Source organism: Calypte anna, chromosome 4A, assembly GCF_003957555.1.
Source record: "Calypte anna isolate BGI_N300 chromosome 4A, bCalAnn1_v1.p, whole genome shotgun sequence".
Classification (NCBI taxonomy): domain Eukaryota; kingdom Metazoa; phylum Chordata; class Aves; order Apodiformes; family Trochilidae; genus Calypte; species Calypte anna.
In genome coordinates, this window is record NC_044248.1 from 17,323,472 (window position 1) to 17,349,436 (window position 25,965).

Here is a 25,965-nt window from a genome sequence, read left to right on the forward strand (position 1 = left end):
GGAAATTTCTGTAATAGGTTTTCTCCACCTTAGCTTTCCAGCAACATTTCTCAACACTCACAATTCCTGTGGATAAAAAAACATTGCTTAATTTGAACTACATCCCTTTGTTGGTCCACAGCACACTGGTGAATGATTTTTTTCTAGCTCAAGGCTCTAATCTTTTACATTCTCTCTCTAAATCACTCTGTGTGCTTTCTACTGTAAAACCCTACTTTTAACTGAAAAACACCCAACACTTTGGGGGAGATTGAGAGAGAGAGTGAACCACTGTATATTAGTCCTGATGACCTATAACAATATAGGTTCATGTGTTTGCATTGCAGAAAAAAGAGCTGCATTTTTCACCTATTTATAAGAGGGACCACCTCTCACACAGAAATGGGAGAGAAAATACACAGAGATGCAGTTGCTGCATGGATGCAGGCATCCTATTTCGTATGCCATGGGAGCTGTTAGTCCACCACTGTCTTTACCTAGCACTGCTTTTAAATGACCTTTTTGCCAAATGGCAGTGATGCACAGAAAATCCCAAATTTATTCCTCAGATAATTCTTTGTTGATGTTCATAGAATCATAGAATCATAGAATTGGCTGGGTTGGAAGGGACCTCAGAGATCATCGAGTCCAACCCTTGAACCACCGTTGCGGTTGCTAGACCATGGCACTGAGTGCCACATCCAGTCTTTTTTTAAATATCTCCAGGGACGGAGAATCCACTACTTCCCTGGGCAGCCCATTCCAATGATGGATCACTCTTTCCGTAAAGAAATTCTTTCTAATATCTAATCTAAACTTCCCCTGGCACAACTTAAGTCCATGCCCTCTTGTCTTGTTGAAAGTTGTTTGGTAAAAGAGCCCAACCCCCACCTGGCTACACCCTCCTTTCAGGTAGTTGTAGAGAGCGATGAGGTCTCCCCTGAGCCGCCTCTTCTTTAGGCTGAACAACCCCAGTTCTCTCAGCCTCTCCTCGTAGGGTCTATGCTCGAGTCCCTTCACCAGCCTGGTTGCCCTCCTTTGGGACCTGCTCCAGAACCTCGATATCCTTCCTGAACTGGGGGGCCCAGAACTGGACACAGTACTCAAGGTGTGGCCTCACGAGGGCTGAGTACAGGGGCAGAATCACTTCCTTGGACCTGCTGGCAATGCTGTTCCGGATACAGGCCAGGATGCCATTGGCTTTCTTGGCCACCTGGGCACACTGCTGGCTCATGTTCAGCTTCTTGTCGATCCAGACTCCCAGGTCCTTTTCTGCCTGGCTGCTCTCCAGCCACTCTGTCCCCAGCCTGTAGCGCTGCATGGGGTTGTTGTGGCCAAAGTGCAGGACCCGGCACTTGGCCGTGTTAAACCTCATCCTGTTGGAATCAGCCCAACTCTCCAGTCTGTCCAGGTCCCTCTGCAGAGCCCTCCTGCCTTCTAGTTGATCAACACTCCCCCCCAGCTTAGTGTCGTCTGCGAATTTGCTGATGATGGACTCAATCCCCTCATCTAAATCATCAATGAAGATGTTGAACAGAACTGGGCCCAACACTGATCCCTGGGGGACACCACTAGTGACCGGCCGCCAACTGGATGCAGCCCCGTTCAGCACCACTCTCTGGGCCCGGCCCTCCAGCCAGTTCCTAACCCATGTTGATAAGGATATCCCTGAGGTTGGATGATGAACTTGAGGAAGCCCTTGATGATTAGGTCAATTATAAAATCTGTACTTAAATGTTTTCCACATGGGCAGAATGTATGCAGGATTAGCACATCATCAAAATTAGAGCTGTAATTTTGACAGCATGCTAGAGAAATAACATACACAGGGAAAAAAAAGATCCACTTGCCTGGTGGGTGTTACTGCCCTTATTATGTATGGAATTAAACTGTTTCATGTGTGCTCGAGCTCTTGAGAGATCCCTGAGGGACTGAAATACATCGTCCACTGCATCTGTGGCTTTCTGAGATGTCACGTTCAGCAATGAGTCACAGCCTAAAGAAATAAAGAAACAGGGAGCTGAGTGAGTGAAAAACTCTCAAGTGTTTTGATAATAAGCAGTAGCAGAAGGACAACTGGGAGGGAATATTATTATTAGTTTCATCATGTTAGCTGGAAACTCGGGCTTGTTAGGCAGCATGTCCTCAGCATGGCATGAGTCTCTGTAGCTAAGCAAGTAGGCATAAAACCTAGACAGCAAGGAAAGCACCTCTCTAACCACATTTATAACCTAAATCATACAGAAAGGTCATTGGTTTCCTTCTCCTGTTGGCAATACTTTTCTTTCTCTCTTTTTATTTTAACAAGAGCCTTTTGACCAAGAAATTTCAAACCATCTTGTCACCTCCCACTTCTGGAAGTGCAGGGCAGTTTCCAGAGGATACAGGCTGACTTCATGGCAGGAAGCCCCCAAGATGCTTTTCACCTTGCCTGGACCAGTCCATCCCCTTTGCTTTTGTTACTGGGTCAGTCGTGTCTCAGCAGAGTCCAGCCTTCATAACATCACTCATTGCTGGAGCCTCTTTGCCAGAGAAATGCTGCCTGAGCTTGGGCTTTGCTTTACAGCCCGTGCTGACAGACATGTGGAGGAGGCCATGAGATCAGACACCTTCACCATCTGCTCAACAGGCCCCTGAACCAGAACGAGAGCCCTGGCTTGCTGTGCAGTGTGCCAGCAGCTCATCACCTCCATGTTCAGCTGTGCCTCCCAGCGGACCCAAATGTCTCTCAGTGCTGTAGCTCAGTATGTGCTTCCAGTCTCCATGGGAGAGCATGGTGCTGGACCCAGTTTGGAGCAAAGGGGCACTGGGAGCTAAAGCTCATTTGGCACCATTTTAAGGCTGACCAGATGGAGGAAAAAGAAGTGTACTTTCAAATATTTTTTAAAAATGTGACTTCCTTGGGACTTCTGATTATGAAATATCAGATGTCTAGGGAAGTCATGGCTCTTTTTCCAGCCAGACATCCAGCTCTTCTATTTTTAAATGCATATTATAAAATAAGTTTTCTTCGCCATCCTTTTTCTGAGCTCAATAACAAAAATATCAGGTTCTCCAAAGGCTGCTGGGTAGCTGTCACACTGCAGGAAGTTTGTAGTGGGAAGCCAGGTTTCTCTCCAGCCTGGAGAATTACAGAAGTTTGTGCTGTAGAATGGCAGGCAGCTACAAATCACCTCCCGTTCACACCTTCCCTGTGAATGGGGCTGTGTGCCCATATGGAGAGCAGAACACAATCCCTCCTCTCTGCCTGCTTCATGCTACCAAAAAAATCTGCTCCTTTTACAACAATGAAGAGGTGGAATACATTAGGTGCTGCACAGCTCATGTGCTAATTAAAACAACCTTTCCTGTTACTGTTTTTTCATGAGAAGTTAAATGGCATTAGGAGAGCATGCTGAATGAATTCCTTTGAATCCCAGGTCCTCTTATATATGGAAAAAAAGGTATTTAAATTCAATTAGGGGATATTGCTTCCCTTCCAGACTCCAAAAAGCCCCAGTTGTGGAAAAAGGAAAATCACTGTTAACCCATATGGGACTAAAGCAGTCACTGACTGCTTCTGTTTTGCTTCCAGTCACTTGTGCTAAATTTGAGTGGAATCTGAGTACCAGGATCTGCATCCAGTGCCTAACAGGATGAGACCAATAGCCTTAATTTTTGCCCTACTTTTGGACTTTTTCATTGGAGAGAGCACACCTCCTCTTAAGCTAGCCATCTGCATAACCATTAGTGTCAGAAATTATCCATTTTCACAAGAAGCTTGAAAAGAGGAGAGCAGAGATGCTCTTCTCTACAGTCTGGAGCAACCCAGAAACCCAATTAGACTAGTTGTTCTGAAAGGAAGATACTCTAAGAAAAGGACACTGACATAATGAACCCAAGAGATGTGGAATTATACAATGGTGTGTGATGGATTATTCCCTCCCTGAATGCAACAAATTAGAATTTCAGACTTGTCTATCATTAAACTTCTCACTGTGCCTTTGGTGTGTGATCCAGGCATCATTTCTGTAAAGCAGTATTATTTGTGAGGGACTTTGATACTTCTGAGACATCACTGAAAGGCACTTTTGTACAAAATTAAAATTTAGGAAAACTGAAGGTGTGCCACTTTACTCTGTTTTATTTGTATTTACTTAAGTTTCTCTCTACCTTAGGATCCCTCTACCTTAGGATCTCTAGAACCCATTTACAGAAATAAACCAACATTTATTTGCAAACCTGCAAACCCTGGAATGGAGCTGGCAGAGTAGCCAAGCCATTTTAGAAGCAGACAGTGTAGCTTGGGTTAAACCAGAAAATTGGTAGTGCAAAGAACAGAAACCTCAGCATTGGGATTGCAATATGGAAGCTGTTTTACTACAGTTCATTTGCTTGTCAGAGAAATACAGAGAAAAAACAGAGACACAGGGTGCCTTGAGGGTCAGAACTCAAAATACAGAATTATGATATTAAACCAATGAAATCTTCCATTTTTATACTTTAGCTAATGGTATAACAATGGGGGCCCTCTTTCTAGCCAATAAATCAAAAAGCATGCATATGTATACCCATAGCCATATGTTTTATAATAGTTTTGATATATTCATGCATTGAGATTGCTATGAAAAAAGCAGGTACACAAATGCATATGGTTACACAGACCACAGCTGGTTTTTTGTAAGGGGAAAAAAAATGTGTAAAAACCAAAATCGGGTTTTTTTCCTACATTTCTTCCTGATGGATTCTGTCATGCATTTCAGACTTTATTCTTAAATTTGATTCTTATTAAATTATATGCTCTGTTGCATCTAAAAGGGAAGTGAGTGTGACAATGTGTGACAATGAAGGAGAAGCTGGATTACAAGACAGCTATTGCTGCCCAGCAGCAACATCAGCAGAAGGTGAAAAATCATGGAAAGGAATAATAACAAATGAAATGGAATGGAAACATGAACCTTGAAAAATCATGGTATCACTTTAATTTAGGGGATTACAGAAGAGAGGTGCTTTCCCCAGCCCACGGGAAGAGAGCATCCAGAGCATGCCCAGCTCTGGCTGGGGCAGCCCTGTCTGTGCTGCTGGTAGCCCTCAGTGAGGAGCAAACCTCTGGGCAACCTGTGAAATGCTGAAGGCCACACCAACCCTGGGCTGAGTTTGAAACTGGGCTTGCTGGTCTGACATTAGCAAGTGACTTGGGTGCTGGGGATTGGGTTAGAGGAAAAGAAGGGCAAAAAGAAATAGGGGAGAGCTGAAAGAATTTTCAAAATGGGATTTGGTGTTCAAAGGGGAATTAAAATACCAAGAAAACAGGTACTTTGTGTAAAAATATACGGAAGTTATTAAAAAGAATAACAGGTCCATTTTGCTGAAGGCCTGGCCAAGCAGTGTCAGTGCTGCTGGCACAGAGGGGCAGGAGCTCATCAGCTGGGGCAGGGGCAGGTGCAGAGGTGCAGAGATCATCTGTCCCTGCCCACAGCTTCAGGATGCTCTTGCCCCATCTCCTACCACCAACCACAGCAGATTTTTAAGCTGTTCTCCCAGTTCAACCCCTTTATTCACCCTCAGCCCTTCACTGTGCCTGGGAGGCTGAACTCAGCTTGGACCACACTGCTGCAACACCACTCCATCCCCACAGCCTTCCTTGGGAGAGGCAAGTTACTGGGCACCGGAGGTAAAGAGGCCACAATTCCCCTGAGGTGTCCAAGAGATCAGCATCAAAGCCAGGGCAGGAACCTGGGATTTCCCAGCCCTAGGCTTGACCAGCTCTTCTGCCAGTCCACATAGCACTGAGTAACAGACTGCAAACATGATCAGGAGAAAGAATAAAGACAGAGGAGCGGGAAAGCAAAGAACATTAGAAAAAGGAGGGGAAATGTATATGATGTTAAAGATCAAACCAGAATGATTCTCTCCCTCAGTTATCAGCAACAGGGTTGTTGTAGGGCTCCATCTGAAGTCTGAAACTTCAGAAGAAAACAAAGGGATTATCTGAAAAGCCACAAAACAGAGAAGGGCAGTTCCATGTTTCTAGAAATGTAATTTATGATCTGACTGGTATGTGGAAAATGAAAATACAGCAGTGTGCATGGACCCCCCGGGGCAGTCACCCGCACCAGGCAGCAGAAGTGATGGTATGGATGTGGTGTCTGTGATGGGAGGAGGGAGGCTCTCATCCACTGCCAAGGAAACCCCAGAAGTCAGTATTGTGGACAGCAAAGGTGCAACCTGTAGTTTATTTTAATCACAATGAACACTTCCCATTTGAGAGAAAATCCAAGGATTTTATTTTTTTAAGAGTAACTAAACTTAGAAGCCTAAATCTCTGCTTCAGCTTTAAGTGTCTGAACTCTGGCAGTGCTGAGCATCCAGGGATTGCACGTTTATGTCTCCACAGGCAGTTCAGCTCAGACTGGATGTTTACTATATAGGGACATATCCTGCAAGCTCTGTAGCTCACTGGAGAAGGGTGCAAGAACCAGTGGTTTATTTAGAGCTCATTTCTAGCCTTAAGTATAGGAACCTCTTCTGGAAATGGCTCTTGGGTGTGCGAGGCATGCCCAGCCTGTATGGCAAAGTACTTTGCTGGATATCAAGCTCTGAAGTTGCACACATAAAAATCTGGCCACTTACATGATTAGATGGATTTACAACCTACCTTTGTATAATTTTTTCTTTTTAAATTTTGGTCATAGTATCTGTCACTTGGACATTTCTATTTTACATGAATATTTTATTGCCTTTTTCTTGCCAGAATCCAACAGCACAACATGTCATGTCAACTATTATGAAGCACTGCAAACTCAGTACTGCAGGCTCTCATGTTACATAAAATTAAACCTGTCAATTCAGTGAACAATTACAGGGAAAAACTACAGCACTTACTAGAATAAATTACATAAATTAATTACAGAAGGAATTTAAGTTAGGATCAGATGTGTTTTCTGAAGGAAATTAATGTAGCAAATTCATTAGGGAACCATTCAGTTACTCCCTCAAGTAGTCCATATCTTAATTAAAACTCCACATGCTAATAAAGCTATGGTAAATGCTCTGTAAGTGCACCAAGGCCTCCCAATAATCTTCTTGCAAGAACTAAGCAAAGCTCCAGGTTTTACTAAATGATATACAGCTTTAGTAACACAAAATCCTAGGTCTTACATAATCAGACATTCTCAGTCTTTCCCAAGTTATCTTCAGCAACCTTCCTTTTGTCCTCTGGCTGCACTTTGGCAAGGACACATTTTTGCTGCCATCAAGGACTTTCTTGCAATTCACACATCAGCCCACATCTGTTAGTGAGACTGAGAAGTTTCACCCTCTCACTTACTCTGACAGCTACTTCAAGAGATACTGTGCACATGAAGGACAAACCATTCGTGGTGAAAAGGGACCAAGGATGATGTTCAGCTGGCAGTGGGTGCTACCAGGACAGCAAAGCCTCCTTGGCCAGTGTGCACCAGAAGAGAGGGGATGATGCAGGTGTGCAGTGCTCCTGCTCTTCTCCTTCAGAACAGGCAGCAGGGAGGGCAGAGGTGGCACCCTGACACTGCCCTTCTTAACTCAGCTACTCAGGAGCTAAAAGCCCTGCTTCTGCCTTTCTTTCTCCAAGCATCTGCAAGTTGCTGTTGTGTGAGAGACCACCTGGAGCCAGCCGAGCCTTGATTCAGGCTATGGCCTCGCTTAAGCTCAGGTGGTGCAAATAATCCAGCACTTCACACTGAGCTGAAGAAAATCATATACAAAGAAAAGTGTTCCTAAGCAACTGTGTTTAAAGCCCTTCATAAACAAACATCCCAAAAGCCCATTTTGTCTCCACACAGAGCAGCAGAGTAGGGAGGAAGCTCATATAGAAGTCTAGAGACTGTACCCACTTAGCCTCAGAGGGGAACCTCAGAAAATAGGGCAAGATCTGTAAGTGTTTGTATCTTTAGAAAACTTTTCTTGTTTCTGTTGATTACAAAGAATTGTACTTTTAAAACAACACAGAAGTGATACAAGTGTTTCAATATATTTGCCTGATCTTTCCATCTTTTTTTTTTTGAGCTTGGACAATATAAATGAACATAATTCATATTTTTTGCATTCACAGTCCAATTTCATTGTATGTTCCTCACACTGCCAAGTTAAGGTGTCCAGACATGATTAGAAAATGCTTCCATCTGATAACAGCTGTCCTACCTACAATTTTTAAAAATGCATGGAATTGTTTCAACCCATGGACCTAAGAATTAGGATAACGGAGAAATCTCCAAGAGACACTTTTTTTCCTAATTTAAGTTCTGAGCCAAGCCAGAACCCATGGTATTTTCCTGCTCGTGGTAGGAAAAGCAGCTTTATATAAAAACATAAATGTATAAAAATGTTAGATCACAATTACAACTAATAGATGTAATCTGTTTATCAGCTGCTAGAGCAAAACACTGTTTTTAGCAGAATAACAAAAACAATGATATTTTAATGCTATGTATAATTATCTGTTCAAAAAGGCCTCTTCACCCAGTATGCTATGTAGCAGGTGAAAAGCAATTTGAAAACTGACAAGTATAATAGGCACTTGGGCTGCATTCAATGGGCTCTGCTTAATGATAGTAATAATAATGACAGATTATAATAATTGCAATCTTGTTTTCCCTCCCTTATTCAAATTAGCAGTTATGGTACGTCTCTTAAGTACCTTTTGCTTTATATTCACAACTATGCTCAGAGAGTTTCCTCTAAAATAATGGCATAGCTTACCTTCTAAACTTAAAATTTAACTATAAAAGGTTTAAGCATTAGTCAAAATACTAGAAGGATGTTTTCCAGAAGAGATTTGATGAAAAAGCTAAATGCCAATCCAGTAGTATTCCACACTGTTATTAATAGTTTGATGCTAACAGTGGTTAGAAACTGGAATGCTGAAAATTTCTGCATTTGTACCATGACAACCCTTAGTCCTCACTGGCACCATTTTGCCCTGCTACTGTCAGTGGAACCAAGCATACAAATACACATAAATGAAGTAAATTAATTATTAAATCTCTCTGCTGCTCTGGTCTTGCCAAGGGACACCTCCAGTAAGGGGCTGGCTGGAGCTGCAGGAAAGCAGACTTGCACTCTCCCAGTGTAAGAGGTTTAGCATCCACTGCACACCAGGGAGAGAAATGGGAAGCAGGCAGTGAGGAGGCAGTGAGGAGGCAGTGGGGAGGCAGTGAGGAGGCAGTGGGGAGGCAGTGAGGAGGCAATGAGGAGGCAATGAGGAGGCAGTGAGGAGGCAGTGAGCAGGCAGTGAGCAGGCAGTGAGGAGGCAGTGAGGAGGCAGTGAGCAGGCAGTGGGGAGGCAGTGAGGAGGCAATGAGGAGGCAGTGAGCAGGCAGTGAGCAAGCAGTGAGCAGGCAGTATGGAAACCCTGTGTGTGTGCATCTCCCCGCGGGTCACACGGGTGCTACCTGGGCAGTGGGCGTACACAAGGCACAGATGTCCATAGTTTGCAGGCAGATATAAAATGACCCCAAAGCACAGCCCTCTCAAGCCCTTCCAACACAACCAAGGGTAATCATGGCAGAGAGCATGGTTAATCCACACAGAGCATCCACTTTGTGTTACCAGCTCAATCTTCTTGCACAGACAAAACCCTGTCTCTGGTGAGTCACTACATTGATCTACTGGAGAAATGATCTGATGTGATATGACTGTGATTCAGATCTTTCTCTGCAGAACATACACAGAAAAACTGGCTCTGTTTGTACAACTAACTGTCTGTACAATTGCTATACTATCTGTAAAGCACAATGTTGTACCCGTGGGCTTGGGATGCCTGACTCCATTTCTGAAGCTATGAATTGTGGAAAAATTAATTCTGGTACAAGAGCAAACTGTACTGTTTGTCACCTTACCAGAATTTGATATTAGAAGGCTCTGTGTCTAGATAAAAAGGTAGATGACAGATTAGCCTACAGCATGGGGTGATTATGTTATTTGAAATAAGCACTATGTCTCTGATAAGATTAGGAAAAACATGTTTTGCAGAGAAGCTTGCTCTTCATTAATCTAATGGAAATATCTATGCAAAACAAGTATTACATTTGGAGTCAGAAATAAAACAGGAGAGCTCTTGGCAAATTTCTCTCTGCAGCTTTGGTTTAAGTGTTTGTTTATATTTTTCATCACTGGCTGTAGAACTATTTCATTTGAAATTACTGCTTCCATACTGTCTCAAAAGACAACTCTTCTTGTTCTGGGAATATTTCACATCTCAATGAGAATTAACATCCCATAAAAAAAAACTTAATAGAAGATTTTCTTTATGAAAGCAGGCACCACTGACTTAACCAAATGATTTAAAAGTCTTCCTGTGTTCATCTGCTCTTACAACAAATTGATAGTGTGCACTGTCCTTTGCAGAGATCAAAAGAATACAGCCTAGTTCAAACATCTAGACATCTGCAGATAATAAAAGGGCAACCAAGTAGAGAGCATGGACAGAAAGAAGAGTAGTAAAAAGCAAGTTAGAAAGAAAGCAGCGTGTGAATTATCTCACTTTCTGTTCATTTTAAAATAGAAATTACTGTTATACCAGAGATAAGAAATAGATTCCATAAAGCATACTTAGGGTGAAAAACAAAATTAAAGAAGTGAGGCTGTGGAAAGGATCTGGAAGTGCAGATTAAAAAACCTGCTATGTGAAGATGGATCAGTGTGGCACTATTTGTTTCCAAAGGATGAACAAACCACACCATGTGCCAAGCTGTCCTGTCCTCCTCATCAGTGCTGCAGATGGCCACTACCAAGACACAGCAGATTTCTGACTATGTCTAACAGCAAATGATAATATTCATGCCCATTTTTATGCTTTTACTTGCCTATTAACTAGAAAGCACAGTGCAGATGGGAAGCATCACTTAATGAAGAAAATCATCAGAAGTACAAGCTGCAAGCACATGTGTAGATGGCAGAAATAACCTAAAGCATTAAGCAGAATAAACTTGTATTCATGAAACAGATCATAATTCATAGTATGTGCAACAGACAAAAAAAAATGCTGGCAGAGGTCTCAGTTTAGCAGGAAACATAAACACATATTCAACTTAAAAGGTGTGATGGGATGAATTTAGGCCATTGCTTAAGTGCCTTGTTGAACTAGGGTTAAACTCTGGTTTAAATTCAGAAATGATTGTGCTATTTGAACTAATAAACAATTGAACAGCTCATGGAGTTGGACTAGAATGTTTCTTAAGCACTTAAGAATTAATATTTTTTGTCTTTAAAACAAACTGGGCATGTTGTATGTATTGGTGAAAACACAGCTTTTAACACAGGCTTGAAGAAACAACAGACAGAAAATGCCTGGGTCCTGTAGTCAAAAACCCCCTCACAATCCTGTAGTCAGTTTTCAATACTTGCTTATATATTGTGGCCAAAAGAACAAGGATAACATGGTTTATTCTTGAAGTATAGGGCAAAAGCACAGAGATTTTTTTCCCTTAAATTGTGTCTTAAATTTTCCTTCATTCCTGCCTAGGAATGAAACAGGACAAGCAATTATAAAATTAACTGGATTGGTTTGTTTTGTTTAGGAAACAAAGAGATTAGCAAATGCAAGCAGCCAGTCAAGTCCAAATGCCTGAGAGCAGCAGTTCTGCCATGAGGCTGATCTGTGGCTACTGCAGGACTGGGCAAGTGCAGCTCAGCGGTGCTGTGGCTCCACAGGATCACAGAATTGTCATGGTGCTCCCAGCCACCAAGGACTATCATTTGCAGGCTGCTTTTACAATGGCAATCATATAACTGCAATAGAAATATTCATATTAATATATCTAATAGGTTCTCCAATGACAGTAGACATCGATGCACTTCCATGGATATGTGCTACATGTAATGAAGTCTGTGGAGGAGAGGAGGAGACTCCTGAGACTCCTACCATAACCTAGTGTCCTTTAAGAAGAGGAAAATATTGACTAATTTTAGTCCTGAAATCCTTACACTAGCTTGTGACCACTGATCTCAAGGAAAAATTCCCATACAAGTAAAATTTCCACAAGGATGGATAGTTGTGAATGTAAACATTGTGAAAAATCACATCTACAGCTTTTTCTCCTATGTTCAAATTCAACAAAGAATCTGAATAAACCTTCCCCTCATTCACTGCTAATTAAATTAATTAGGACTGCATTCATAACAGTTAATTGATTTTGCCTGTGTGGGTTTTGTACAAAGCACTCAGAGAACAAGACAGTTCATGCTTGAAACCAGAAGACTGGTCTCATTTTCCCTACTTTTAATCTTTTAGCCAAAGGACTGGTGAAACTGGTGAAAGAAAAGTTTAGGATTAAGCCAATAAAATTTAAAAAAACAATTTAAGAAAAAGGAAGAAAAAAAGAAGTCTGAGAAATTCAGTTACGTGCTTCTTTGATGCATTTGCTACTAACCAACTTGGTCTCCACCTTTCCTTGATAAGCTGGCAGCACACTTGGAGACATAAATGCTGCTCTGTGTAGCTCATTTCTGATTCCTATATCCACTTCCTTTTGGGTTCACCTAATTTTTAAGATGCAGCAATTTTGAAAAAGAAAAAATTTTGAAAAGAAACCAGCACCACTCCAAGTCATGCTCCTCCCATTGCATATATATCTTTGATCAAAGTTTTCTTTCTATGTATCATGTATCTTCTTCAAAGTTTTGTTACTGTGCAATAATGAGATGTTAAAACTAATCCCTGCAAGCTTCCCTTTCTTTGCTAACTTCTGGGAGACTCTGGCACAAAGGACTTTTGTCATCAGCTGTCCTCTGCTGGTTGGCATTGAAAACCAGCACTATATATTTTCACAAGACAAATAAAAATAAGGCAAACACCTTGCCTGAGATTATTTTATACTGCCATCTCAGATGAAAATGTTGTTTGATGTGGTGCACTGATAAAGAGTTTCTCCACACATCTGTGACTAAACTTCAGGCACACTGTGATTTACTTTTTGAGAACAGTACCTGGGGCACAGAAATGACTCAGAAGGAAAAGCATTGGCAAGGGTGCCCTGACTTTTAACATCAGCTCCCACAGTTAGGCAAGACCAAACTCAAAATGCAGAATACAATCATACACCAAGGTATAGATGTGACACTAGCAACCACCTCAAGTGGGGGTTCATTCAGAGCTTCAATGTCTTAGCCTCGGGCCATGACTTTATCTCCTGCCCATCAGTAAACTGTAGGGACAAATCATGGAATGGTCAAGGAGATGATTCAAGCAGCCAGCTCTCTGGCACTCCTTCTGCTTTGGTGGAAAACAGTGTTGAAACCTTTCTTGAGATTCAGCCTGTACAACAATCTCACACGATGTTGGTGTCCAGATCTGGTCTCTCAGTTGCTCTGTGTTAACATAAAACTCCAGTTATGACAAAGCTCTCCCTTCGCTGCTAGAAAATACACCCATGTCCATGTACTGCCTGCAGTCTCTGATGGCTTCTCAGTGAGCATGGGGGCACCTCTGTGCTGGAAATTCTGGGTTCTCCATACCCCAAACACATCTCTAAGCAATCTTCTAAAATCATTAATTTCAGCACTTTCAGGCTGTGGAGCAAAATGAGTGACAGCACAGACAGTTAGAGATAAGTAATAGGCCATAGATCCTCCAGAAGTGGTGTAGTTGCTATGCTCCCTGAATTCCAAGCATCATTAATCCTAATGCAAAAGAAATTATTAACAACCAGATAGAATGCTAGGTCTAAGCCTTACTTTGCCATAGAGTGTGCATGGAAGCAATTTATCTGGACCAGCCATAGGTAAGCTCTAGAAAGTTTCTCCTGACAACATCAAATTCTGTGAAATAACTCCAACAAAAGTCCCAAGTCATTAACATGAAATAAGCTAAAGTAATACAAATCTGAGATTGAAAAAATACTAACCTGGAGACCAGAAAAGTTATGACAAGTATAATAAGACATGTTTTGCTCAACTATGAATAGATGCTACCATCAGTTCCCAGTACATTCAAAGTCAGAAACACTCTGCAGATATAAATAAACTGTCCTATTTTCTGCTTATGCCAACACTATGAAGGGAAAAAGCACAGAGCTATCAGCTAGATTATGCCTTATCCTCAGAACGATAAATGGAATGTGGTCCATTTGTGAGGAGTCTTTAGTATATATAGTACTTTATACATATTTGGGTTTCTTTACTTTTATTTATGTGGGGTTTTTTACATAGTCCTTTTCGTAGTGTCCCCAGGGTGGTACCCTAAAGTCAAAATTTAGGGTCAAGTCTTCACAAAAATTGCCTTGACCAAATCCTGTAGTGAAAGGGAGCAGAATGAAAGCAGAATGAAGCCATCTCCAACCAACATCCTGACTGAGCAGAAAAGCAACAGGATCCAAAGCTCCCACGGGTAAGCCAAAATGGACCCAGGTTGGCTTTCAAATCTGAAACTGTTTTTGCAGAGCCGGCAGCTTAGAAAGCATATTTGCAGCTGTAGGTTGAGCAAATTTGATATGAGTCACAGAGGCTGTAAACACACAACCCCCACAGAGTTGTCTGCAAGTTTCTCTGCATGGATCTGGTTGTGTTCAATCGAAGCCCGAATGACTGAGCAACTGCAGAACAGCAAATGCAACATGGAAATGTAAGGGAAAAGGAAAAATGACACAAGCAACTAAATGGCAAGTGACTCCCATTTCAAACAGGGATGACATTCAAACAGATTTTGAAAAGGAGAAGCAAGTGTTATAATGAATGAAGAAGGTGGGCAAAAAATGACAAATGCAGATGATGAACTATGCTCACCATACATCTTTCTGGGTGAGATAACTGACTGTTCAGCTGACAGAAATCTGATATATGAAGTCTATTCAGATTTGAATAATATATATGATACAATGCTACCTGGAGATCTGGTTTGGAACGTAGTAAAAGAGCTGTAAGGAGCAGGCTGAGGATGCTGGGCCTGGGATGGATGAAGAGACTTAAGTGTTGTTCCTAGAGAACTGGTGTTACTGTTTTTATTAATGACTTTCCTACAAAAAGTAGGAGTGTGATGTTGAAACTGCTGATGACAAAATTCTGAGGTATTGTTGAAGGTGGGAAGCATGTGAAACACTACACAAGACTTAAGATCTGAAAAACCAGAAATAAGACACAGCATGCCAATATGGAAATGCAAAATGAGACAAATCTCACCAAAGTCACCAGCTTAGTGAGTAATAAAAGGAAATATCTCAGTCAGCTGGGACCTTGTGGCAGAAAACAACAAGAAGAGAAAAATCTGGGTGGTATTAGTGGATCTGGGGATGACCTTGGGCTACCAGCACAGCATGAGGCATGTGCAGCTCATCAGATAAGAAGCTTCCTGTAGAGATACAGACATGGTAGTTCCGTCCTACAGATGATAAAAGTGCAACAGAAACAACTTCAGTCACTGGTGTTTGAGACACTTGAATTCAAACTAGAACAGGCTTCAAGATCTGTGATAATGACTACAGAAACAAGAAACCATTTTTATCTGAAAAACCCCCCAAATGGTCTTGTTCAGCTCAGCAAGAGAAAAATTGAAAATATCTAAATTGGAAAGTAGAATAAAGTATCCAACCATCAAAAGAACAAGGTCATGAAAGAAGCTTTGTGTGACAGAAACTGGATGTGGCTGGAAATAAGAGCAGCCTCAAAGTGGATTTTGATAAATTTATAAATGAGATTATATGATATGTTTGCCTTGAAAAGAGCAAAGGGACTGTTCTGGTGGTAAGGGAAGCACCTCCCTACTTCTATCTTCCATGTTGACCATTGATAATTTCAATCAATTTTTATATTTCAGAGATTTAATATTACATTTAGACGAAAACCATGCAATTACTCAAACTCTCAATTGATGCTCTCATAAATGCTAATGTAGGATTTTGACTATTAAGAGTGTAGAAATGTCTGGAAGCATTTTAAAAAGCCTGGTCCAGTCTAGCTGCAGGCTGTCAGTGACCAATTTCACCATGCATATTTTTTCTGCCCTGACAAATAGCTCAGTGGATAGCTATGGGACAGCTATGAGACAGCTCGTCTGAGAGTTTTACAACCCACTAATGACAAAGTGCTCAAAGCTGGGAATCACTTTCTAGTAAAAGAATTTTCCCCCCCAAAAGTTATTACAATTCTCTTTCCTTCTCTCAAAGCATGAATGTTGACTAAGTTGCTTAGCTGTTGGAAAATACTGGTAGGAATAGTAAAGCCATCAGAGACCACCAATGTGTAGTTCTACTTCCCCAATAAGCCTAACTGCTTTGTCACTGAAAAAGTCTGCAAAGGTCACCAGAGAGGCAAAGTAATGACAAAGTCAAGGCTCAAAGGAAAGCAGAAGGCTTGACATTAGCTGTATGTGTTGATTCTAAATGGCAGGAGAAGCAAGAGGTTCCCCGGTGTCCATAGGCCAGCATGTGGGATTCTGCAGGATTTGAAATTTGCTTTCATAGGGGAGGACTCACACCACATACTTCTGGGTGGCATGGAAAAGCAAATGCACTGTACAGAAAGCTTAGGTGAATGGAGAGAAGGATGAGGCAGCAGATCTATCTGTTAAAAGGCACATTCCAAACACTGCCTGCTGCCTGTGCACTCCAGAAAACAGGGAGGTGGCATACAGCAGCTGCCGAGTCCTACAGCCAGGGACAAGCATTTCCTTGCTCATCTGAAAGTCTGGGTAAGCTCTGAATCTCCTAAGATCATTACTCACACATGCTCTGTTAAGCCTTGCTGGATTTTCACCACTCAGACAGCCAAGGACACTCTTGCCAAGCACACTCCAGTCTTCCAGAGGACACAGTGCTACAGAAGCAGTCCCTCCATCATTGCTGAAGAGCTGCAAGCTGTCATCTGTAACTTCCTAGCTCCAAACTGTGATCAGACAGCAAAAAAGGTGCCATTTTCTCAAAAACACTGTGAGTCTGTCCCATTTCTTAGGCTCTACCAATGCCAGTGCTGCTCACCCCATGGTGCTATGGGGTTAGACCCACAGCTGAAGCAAGGAGAGAACTAATGGCACTAAGGCAATGATGGGGAGGATCTGGCAAAGGATAATGTCTGTACTGAAAATGAGTTGTTGAAAGGTCATTTCTACTGTGTTTTTTGTTTGTTTGCATGGGTTTTTTTTAATTGTTTAGAAAGCTGTTAAACTACAGAGGAATTTAACAAAAACAGCTATACTTACAAATAAATTTATGACACTGACATATATTTATTTTATTAAACCTATTCCTTGCCAGGTTACCTCCACAAAATTCAGTATCCTGTTTTTATAGAAGACTCAGGAAAAAGACATTCATACTTGAGATGCCTAAGGGTCTCCAATCAAGCTCTTCATATTTACGAAGAATGTAAACAAAATTACATGACCTCAGTAGGAATCATTTACTCCATAGTTTTTTACAAAAGACAATAAACATATGGAAGGAATTACCAAGGGGGAGTCATTAAAGAAGCCTGCTTCATCAAAGATGTGGTTTGTATAAAAATAAAATTACATATGAAAGGCAGAAAAAATAGGTAAGCATAGAAAAATGGGTCAAGTGTGAGGAAGAGTACTTTTTCCTTTGGGGAAGTGCTTCTTATGTTCTAAGTTTTAAGAGCAGCTGCTACAAGAATGTATAATTAGATGACAGGAAGCAACAGTGTGGGTGTCACATGCGAGGAGGGAAATTTTATCAGGTTTCATTTTTTGGGACCCTTAAAATACTGTAACAGGAAAAAAAATGACAAAAAGCACTTCAGAAATTACAAACCATCACAGACCCATGAAACATAGATGTTACATTAATATGGCTGAGGATTTTTTATGAGACTGATCAGAAGAATCAAATATCCTATGTAAGCCACATAGAATATAAAGGGGCTGAGAGGCCCAAGTCCACATAGCTCCATGTGCCTTTCAGCTCCTCAGACTTTAGAGAAGGCTCAGTGATTTCCAGGTAGACTTCCAGCTCAATGGAAATTTACTTAGGAAGGAGATGCTGAACTCCACTGAATGAAACTTTGGAAGCCAAGCAGTTGTGGGACATCATGAACTCAGTTTCTTGGTAGAGGACGTGAATTTGGCTTAGCTGACAATCTTTTTAGCAGCTTTTAAGTTAAAGTGAGAGTATTACTTTCACATTTTAATAACAACAACAACTAAAATATCCATGTAAAGTTACTGAAAAAGCAGTATCTGAAAGACATCAGTGGAGCTATGTTATAAGGAGATTATCAGTAAACCTGGTCTTTTAAGCACCTGAGGCTCCAGGAGTATTAGAGTCAAAGGTTAAACACAAAGTAATTAGACTTAAATATTGCACTAATCTGCTCTGCAAATATCGTCTTAAAAACTGTTTCAGAAAGGGTCCTCTGGCTAAAGGAGAGGTAGGAGACAAAGGACTTGACTCCTAGAGAAGAGGTATTTCTGGAGAGCTAATGTGTGGCACAGGTGCATTTCTTCAGGCAGTCACTGATCTTAACACATCCCTGTTCACAGAAGAGCCATCATTTGAGTGACCTGAGCTGATGGACCCTTTTTGCTTTTACAGATACCTCCAAAATAGACCATCAAAGTGAGCTTGGGTCAGAATATAAGCCAAAGACTGAACTGGCACACAGAATAGCCTGGATCTTCCAGGGATGCTGGGCAGCATAGTGAACCTTGTATTACAGTATGAATACCTGATTAAGCCTCTTTGTAGCAACAGCTACAGCCTGGCTGACTTAGACTGGTAGAATAACTTATTTAACCAATGAACCATACACTAGATATGACCAGAAAGACAGACACACATTAAAACAGGCAGTGAGCTAAATTTTTCTGAAGAGTGCACCAGCATCCCTCTGGATCATTCAGGAGGGCAAGGGGCAATGCAGAGGAGCCATGGTTATAATAAGCTTAAAGGGAGGGAGGCTGTTTGGGTTTAAAATTTTCTTCCTTTCACTTTAATATCCCTCTGTTATGAAATGATGTAATTATTTCTGCTTTGGTTAGTCTATTATAACATAACCAAGACAGAAGAAAGGTAGACCAATGGACTGCAAAGGTACCAAAGTATTCAGCCTTGTATTAGCTATGTAAAATGACTGTTTTAAGGCATGATTTGAGTTCTAAGTTATACACACAAGATACTCTAAAGCATTGCAAAATAGAGCTTGAGGTGCCACTGACTCCCAAGCTCAACAGGCAGCTTCACACTTTCTTCACTGTTGGAATCACTTCTCAACAGTGTTTGCTTTTATATCTCCACCTCCAGACTGCATCTTAACCCTCCAGTAACTGCAACAACTGCTCAGCCTATTAAATGACTTAAGAAAACACTAAACACATTTTAATCACCTTTTGATGGAAGTTAGCAGCTACAATTAAGAAAGGGGTACTTGTGCAGTGTCATCAGACAGCTCTTGGCAAAGTACAAAGAAAGGCTGTTTGGTCAACAGGGAGCCCATGCCTTCCTCAAATTCCCTTCTCTCCTTTCTTTAAAGAAATCCTTTTGGTAATTCAATACTGCAATATCTTTCAAGTCAAAAGATTTAAGCCAATTGCTCTGACAGACATCTATGAGATTCCCCACCCTAAGGACGAAAGCATGAATTTTAGCACAAGTCAGTGTGAAAAAGCTACTTCAAAGAAACAGCAACACAACCCACAGTTCTGTAAAGTACTTGAAATGATCCTTCTACACATTCATCAGACTGAAAAGGGACATGTCATTGTATACAACCACTCCTGGCCTTAGAGCTGCTTTCTGGCCTCTGATGTTCAAGGCATGGCCTTAGGGGAAACAGGAAAATTTAGAAAGGCAGGCTTTATAAAGGTAGCTGTCTATCCAGTCATCCTCCTCTGGGTAATAGCATGAGTCTCATCAGCTTCTATTTGTTACTTACAAAGGGGTTTTGAGCCTGGAAGGCTAACTAACTGAAAAAAAAAAACCAACAACTAAAAAGAGTCAAGAGCTGTGTTTAGCAGTTTGGAAAAATCTGTGCTAGAAGAGATACCTTGCAGAAAGGTGGTGACCACAATGAATGCAGGTAATCACCTGTTAGTAGGTAATGTTTCAGCATATACTCACTTGTGCTTTTAACAAATTAAAGGGTTTTCTTGAAACAAGAACTTAATTCAGAAAGCTGTGCTGCAAGAAAGCTGCTTTTCTTCTCTCAAGGTCAAGTTTACTAATGTAAACTAGCTGTGTATCTAGCAGTAAATCTATATAGGCTGAAAAGAGGTCAGCACTAGGCAAGTAGATTTTTTAATGCTTACAAATACACCGAGGAAGAGAATTTGGGATTCAACTGTTGATTCCCAATGCATGAGCCTGAACATTTTAGAAAGCAAATGAAGACACAGAGTTTGGTATTTTCCTATAAACAGACAAACAAACACATAGAATGTATGTGATATAAATGTATATTCACCAGCTCTATCATCTTACAAAGAAAATAGTTCCTGCAAAACGAATCCATACAAAAAACCTTACCATGCTACTCAAACCCCAAGCCTAAGAACATTTAACAGGTCTAAAAGCTGTTAAAAAAATCACAAAAGATAGAACAGATACTCAGTGGTGTTAGGACTTCAGTTACCCATGGACAACCACGCTTAAAGCCTCTGTGTTCAGTTGAAAAATGCCTGTGAGAGGTTGTGAAGTAATTCTGTTTCACTTTCAAAAGTACCTTTATGGAATAGGCATTGAAGTCCCACTAGATGCACCTATGTCAGATTTGAGTTTGGATTAGTAGTTGTGATGAAGACCTTTTCCTAGTTCCTGCTTTCTGTGATTCGATTTCCATTACAGAATATCCTTGGAGTGCACAAACTGAATTCCTTCCCCCTGAAACAAAACCAAAAATTCCCTCCAACGACTAATCCAGATCACAGGACCAGGAGAGACTGAGGTTCCAAGTGTGGACCCTGGATCCTCAGCACCAGCTGTGACTGCATATGGAGAATAAGCAGAAAGGAAACAAAGTTACTTCACCCAGACAGAAAGTGCTATGATATACACACAGAGCTGTCTGATTTAAAAAAAGTAAAGTAACATTAGTGGCAGCAAAGACATGCAAAACTGCAATGAAACCTTCTGCTGTTTGAAAAGCTCCAAAAATAACAAATGACAGTGCTGCTAAATACCATAAAAGATAATGGGGTGGAAATAAACATTTCAGAATTGTTAGGACTAGGTAGGAGGTACTAAGAGGATGGCTCTGAAAAGGAAGAAGGAAAGAATGAAAGAAAAAAAAATCCACTAGTCTAGCTCACCAGGGTGCACAAAGCAAAAGACTTGAGCTCAAGCAGTCATTAACATCATAAAAGTCAGACTATTCTTTTTCTTTTTGAGCTCTTCTTTACATATTCTCATTTAATCAAAACAAACTAAAAAACCCCAAGACACCAGAAAGACAAATTCTTCTGCCTCCTGTTTATCTTCATGTGCATAGTATATGTTAGAGTTTAGTTTAGCTGCATGAATGGCATAGATCCACACCAGCTGGCCATATCCATGACTGCAAAGCAAAGCCAGCAGCTAATGCTCAGTTCTTTGGTGCAGTTATTCCCTCTCCTGTATCTGTGGCTTTGGATGCTCATCTGCAGGGTACCACTGGGCTGAGGCCCACAAACCCAAGGTGAACCCTCATGCTACCTTTTATACCAGTGCTTGTTTCACAGAAGTTAGGAAGGATTTAGGGAGCAGAACTTTCTCTCCTGCTTGTGCTGATGACTGCTCAGACACTGTGCCAGGTGGCACAGTGGTCCCTCAGAGATCTGTGTAACAATAAATGACAATCTGGTCTTTTTTTAGGCTCTACAAACCAGGTCACTGAGGAGCTAATTACATCTTTCTGTGTTGTGCCAGTGTAGTGCTTCCATAGTCCAAGAAATAAAAGGACTTCTAGGAAAATTCTATCAGCCAAGTCAGTCTCTGTAGACTAGCAAAAGTCCATAGAATATGGATGCCTTGGCTCAGCTGACTAGTTCTGCTTACTCTGGTCCAGGATGTCTTTGTGACAAAAGACCAAACTGCCAAATTTCCACTCCCACCATTCAACTGGCTTTGTGCTTTTTGTGTTCCGTGCTTTTGCAGAGAAGAGGGAAGGATTTCCTTCATCTTCTGCTTCCTCTGCCTACAAACATTCCCATCACCCAGCAAGAGTTTGTTTTGGTGGGGAGGAAAAGACAGGCAAAGCTCAGCAGGAGGAACCCCCTCCAGGAGGGATGAGGGAATTAGGCTGGCAGGATGCACAGAAACACTCTGCTCCTTCATGTGCTCATTGAGCTGTACATGATTCAGAGACATTACAGCACTGCTGTTCTGTGAAAGAATGGCATGAAAAGGCCCGATGGCTGCCCTGTGTCAGAGGGCACAAGTGTCTCTGCTCACTTTATGGCACGTGCTCTGAGCGTCTCTGCACTAAGCGATGCTATAGGGCATTTTCCCTGCTTAGCCACGCCACAAATCCCTGAACAGACAGCTGGACACAGGGATGCAATCCCATGAAACACTGATGGTATTGCTCCTCAGGACAAATACCTGCAGACATGTGCCTAATATCCCAAGTTATCCTTAGCTGAAATTTGCCTTGCTCTTTTTTCAGCCCTCACAATAAATGTCCCTCTCTTTATTACAATATATAAAAACATCATGCCAACATAAATGAATGTTCTCTAGTTTTACCCACTAAGCAATTCTGAATTTTATTTACAGAGTGTCTATGAAACAAAAACATTTATGTAGAAAAAAGCAAATGGAGTTTTAACAGTTTCTGTCTTGCTGCTGATGGAAACAAAACACGTTTCCTATATGCCTGTTTCCTGGCTGGGTGCTCAAACACTCCTGTGCTGCCCTCTCCTGTTCCATCCTCAGCCTGCTGGTTTTGGACAGAAAATTAGCAGCCAGACCACCAAGAAAGCATCAGCTTGTTATTTTTTTCCCAGCAAGGTAGAAAAAAGTTAACAATGACAGTTCAATGACAGCTGTCAGAATGAACCGAGATTTGGTTTTAAAGCCATTTGATAAGAAAGAACATTAGAAACGTGCATGGCACTGACTGTCCCAAAGACTGAGCAGGAACTGCCTGACTAGGAAAAAATCTTACTGCAATTTCTATGTTACCAAATCATTCCTCTCCCCTGTGTTATGTAACCCAGATAACCAAGGTCATCTGAAAGATGCTGCATGAGGGCTACACAGGCACCCACACACCTCCCCTGTCAGTATCAGGACACACAAGCAAATCTGTCATGCTCAAAATTGTGACTCTCTAGCAAGAAACACACAGAATAATAAAAGCTCTTGGGCTGTTCTTGCAAATTACAACTGCCATTAAAAAGCTTTTCTATCTTCTAGGACAAACACCAAAACCTGCCCGAACAGCTCACCCTCATGTCCTCCAAGCCACAGAAATTAATCTGCAGGGTCTCCCATGCCAGCTCCCTTTTAGTAACTTCTTCAGGTTAACGGCAGTGAGAATTCAGAGGATCTATCTAATGCAGATTTTGTAGCTATTAATGGCTTATAGATGCTGGTTATTTACTACAGGAAAACTAATCCAAATTAGCAATCTCTTTTTGAAAGAAGAAAGGCACTGATTTTAACACCCGAGGACTGATACATCCTGAGTACTTCCCAATTTCCCCGTTCTTTCCCCATGAGCACAGTGACCTCTGCTGTCCTGGGAAAGAGCCTGTTCGGAAACACAGCAGGGAGCACGGCCAGACCCTCCGCTGCTTCTGACATTCCCCTACTTACTCTGGGAAAAAAAGCACTATGTTTTTTTCTCTTTACGTTAAAAGAAAGAGAGAAATCCTCCCGGATGCCTGTCTCTCTCAGCTGCAGAAAATCTATCAGACACTGTGGGGTGGGCAGGTATTACCAGCACATCCTGAATGACCTTGTCCTGAAAGCTTTTGTACAAAGAGCGAGGAATCTGAAGATTCCCTAAGTATAGTGATGATTCACTTATTCTCTTATAAAATATAGTAATTTAATTATTTTTAAACCAACCATGTCAACAGCTTCTCACAGCAGAGGAGGCACTGGTATCCATACAAATCCATTCTGGGAATCATAAACAGCTTGTTGACAGAGGTCACATCCACAGGGGAGGTCACAGCTGATTAGTTCTCCTTCACAGAGCTTTTGTAGGCAGAGTGACTTGTGCTCCAGCAAAGGATTTAAGACAGAGATGTGCTGAACTAACCAGAAACAACTTGAGAAGATTGTGTTGTGTCTGCCAAGATGCCTAAATAAATGAGAATTGAGAATAACCAAGAATTTTGAACCCAGCTTTGTTACTTTTGCTGTGTGCTCTATCTGCAATTTCTATGTATCAGCTCTTGTTCCCTATGCTGTTATACCGAATTCACAACTTCTACCTCAATAAAAATATCCCCTAGATAATATTATGAGAATGCTTCCCATCACATAATTAGATTTGAACTCCAAAAGTACAAGGATGAGGGAGAAACTTTTTAGTGCACTCAAGACACAAATCTGTAGGAAATACAAATTCATGACTTTTGCTGTATATATTCCATTCCCCTGTTCATTCTGTTGCCTAAGCGCCTTCTTAATTTCCTTTACAGTTATGACATTTGCATAATATTGCCTGAATTTCTAGTTATTTACTTACTGTTTTCTTATTGCTGAATATTTGCAAAACTCTCAATAATAAAAAAGACAATTTGAAGAACATCCCAAACGCATAAAAAGCCTAATATAATCTATAACATGAGTGCTCTATTGCATTGGAATTCATGAGTCAAATATTCTGAATCTGCAATTTTCCCAGACTGGTTACAACAAGCTGGTGTTTATTAATGCTACAAGACAATGTCCCTACCAATTAGATTTTATACCTTCACCCATATCGTTGTGGATGATTGCAGTTTCTCTATTAAAGCCACATTCTCTAAACCTGTCCCTGAGATACACATCAAAGTTTATCCCACTGCTGAACTTCAATTGACACAGTAGCAGACAGTTCTTGCTTGGCACACAATATCTCCATTAGCAGGTGGAGAGCCACCATCTCTTCAGATGGAAACAACTGTCAGAACAGTGAATAAACAATATATTCCAACCCTGTGGCCATAATTTTTCCATCGCTGTTAAAATACCCTGATATGTGATATCTGCTTGCTTACTACTGTTTATGTAGGTATATATATATATATACCTACCAAACAGGCTTCATATCGTAACTTCTGAACTTCGATTTATTATTCTAATAGTAATGCATCCAGATCCATCATACTGTGAAACTGAATTATTCCTGAACAAAGAGGTTTCACCTAATGTTATAAAAGCTGGTATTTCTTAATATTAGCATATAATATGTCAATGGCTTAAAATTGTAATGGCTGTGCAATTAATGGCAGTAAAGAAGAAATGGCATTTGTGAACTTTCCCCACAGTTCTTGTAATAGCAGTAAAATATCCCACCTGAAGAGAATTTCCTTTAATGATTCCATGACTATACATTGTTTACTAATAATCACAGACAAAGACCCTGGTAGGAAAGGCTTCCATCAATCCTACAGCCTTTAGTTAAAGACTCTGGGTACCTGAACTATCCCATAACCATGGTTCCCATACTGGGTCCTAGTGCATGTCAGTGCATCATGCTTTCAACACTACTAGATTCTGGACATTAAAAAGTTTTACCACACAGTGAACCTTGCATGGTATGTGACACTTCATCCTGGCTGAAGCCACTGGTGACATCTCTGATGAAAGGCTGCTGGTTAAATGTAGAAATCCTTTTTCAGTTTCTCATAATTCTGTATCTTCTTTATGTAATTTCTCCTCAAAAAGTGTATATACTTAAAAGGAAGAAGTAAAAATAGTTCAGTGGCTGCTGGGAAGAATGAGAAGAGAAATTCCTTGCCATTTTAAATATTTTCATCAGCTCTCTTGCTTATCTTTGTTCTAACACCTAGAAGTAGCTGGGAAGCTTAAATCTGGATTTGAGATTAGGTATGTATATATTTTACTGTGTCTGGTCAACATCCATCCTGATATGGACAAGTCTTAAGTG

General features: G+C 41.1%; 1 protein-coding gene across 1 annotated transcript in view; it reads right to left on the minus strand.

Moving 5' to 3' along the window:
- The window catches only part of SCFD2 (sec1 family domain containing 2), a 185,138-nt gene that overhangs the window by 11,870 nt on the left and 147,303 nt on the right, over positions 1-25,965 (minus strand). Inside the window, exon 6 of the mRNA XM_030450193.1 lies at positions 1,830-1,975. Within this exon, the coding sequence (XP_030306053.1) occupies positions 1,830-1,975 (146 nt within the window). The remainder of the gene's footprint in view (positions 1-1,829; positions 1,976-25,965) is intronic.